Source organism: Eschscholzia californica, unplaced genomic scaffold (assembly GCF_041429995.1).
Source record: "Eschscholzia californica isolate CP2 unplaced genomic scaffold, dmEscCali1.0.p SCAF_3, whole genome shotgun sequence".
Taxonomy (NCBI): Eukaryota; Viridiplantae; Streptophyta; class Magnoliopsida; order Ranunculales; family Papaveraceae; genus Eschscholzia; species Eschscholzia californica.
Genome location: NW_028238420.1, coordinates 22,574,186 through 22,575,938, shown reverse-complemented (window position 1 = coordinate 22,575,938; position 1,753 = coordinate 22,574,186). Strand labels below are relative to the sequence as shown.

At 42.5% G+C, this 1,753-nt stretch overlaps 1 protein-coding gene across 1 annotated transcript; it reads right to left on the bottom strand.

Annotated features, from left to right (window-relative positions):
* Positions 1-518: 518 nt before the first annotated feature.
* LOC147549057 (uncharacterized) lies at positions 519-1,265 on the bottom strand. Its single transcript, XM_086668198.1, has one exon. It carries the CDS (start codon positions 1,263-1,265, stop codon positions 519-521), a length of 747 nt encoding a protein of 248 aa, XP_086524324.1.
* Positions 1,266-1,753: the final 488 nt, after the last annotated feature.

The following is a 1,753-nucleotide window of genomic DNA, read 5'->3' as shown; positions in this document are numbered from 1 at the left end:
CACCCCCATTGACCACAATAGAATATCTAGGAGTAGAAACACACTCAAATCTCCACATAATAAACAATTCAGGCAGCTGGAACTTCTTAAGAATCTTTAATAAAGAAGATCACCTTACAGTGTCATAGGCCTTCTTAATATCTATCTTCACAGTGCATCTAGCCACCCCACTCTTATGGTTATAGTGTCTAACTATTTCATGGGCTAACATAATGTTATCTTGAATTCTCCTACCAGAAATAAAGGTTGACTGGTTCTCACTAACCAAAGAAAACACCACCATTCCCTCAGCATCCTCCCTGACTTAAAAAAAGTTCTGCACAGCTGCAACAAAATCATCCCCTACTATGTTCCAGCACTTCTTGAAAAAGAAGGATGAAAAACCATCAGAGCTTGGGGCCTTCTCAGAACCTATAGAAGACAAGGCATGGACAACTTCATCTCTACTCACAGGCTGAATCAAAACAGAGCAATACTCACTTCCTATAGGATGAGGAAACTGAAAGGAGTCTAGCACCTCACTTCTCCAGTTCCTCAACCAACACCCCATCATCTCTCACCACCTGCCTAATAGAATTCCTAGCCTTTCTTTCCTTAAAAGTGCTATAAAAGAACTTATTGTTACCATCATCCAAGGTGAGCCACTTAACCCTAGCTTGTTGCTTCAACATAGAAGTTTCAGCACAAGCCTTATGAGCATAGGTCTCCACATCTGTCCTCTCCTCTTGTCTCAACTCAGAGTTGGTAGGATTTAATCTCAACTCCTCCTGAATCCTTTCCATATGTATCCTAGCAGCAACCACCTGCTTAGGAAACTGTTTAAATTTGTCCTTCTTCCACTTAGCAATCCCTCCTTTAACAGCCTTCAACTTAGAAACCAACCTATACATAGCATTGCCTTCCACAGGACTTTGCCAAACCACCTCAATCATCTCCAAAAAACCAGGCTCCTCCACCCAGCAATTGAAGAACTTAAAAGGTCTCCAACCCGTAACCACTTCCATCTCAAGACATACAATAGCAGGAGAGTGGTCAGAAGTCCTTGGACTCTCAAACACCACCTTAGACCCAGGAAATAGCTTAAGCCACTCAATATTGATGGTAACTCTATCCAACTTAGCTTGCACGTTTTTCAAAGTTCTGATCTGATTTCTGTGTTTTTTAATCCGAAATCTCCAACAAGTTTGGAGATCCTTCTCGGTTAATGGTGTTAATGAAGGATGTTGGTGCGGTGGGAGAAGGAAAATACCTCTCGGCTGCACCATTACCAAGTAGTGAAGATGAAATGGAGGCAGAAACAACAGGTCAGTCGGTCTTAGGGGAAGTTCTTGAGAAGAATGATGAAAACCTTTCCACGAAAACAGAAAATATCGTCTTCAAAGCAATGACAAAGGATCCAATGAATGGTTCTGATTCTCATGTTCAAAAGAACACAATACCTATTCGGCCAGCAGCAAGGTTCAACAAAGGCAATTCAAATTTAGCTGAAAACATCCGAAACAACTTGTTATCGGGTTCTCTTCGCAATCAAATGAGAAGTGATGATTAGCAGGTTAACCCCAGCCCTCTCCATGTTCCATTGATGAGCACCAACAGGAATAATGAAGCTCCGGCAAGGCAGCAACAACCTGCAACCATGATCCCACGTGAATCAGAAATTAGGGTTTCGGTTGAAACCTCAAATGCTGCTGGGCCGGTCCTTCACGCTGGGCCAACTTGGGGTGCCTCTAACAACTCAAATTGGACAGCATTA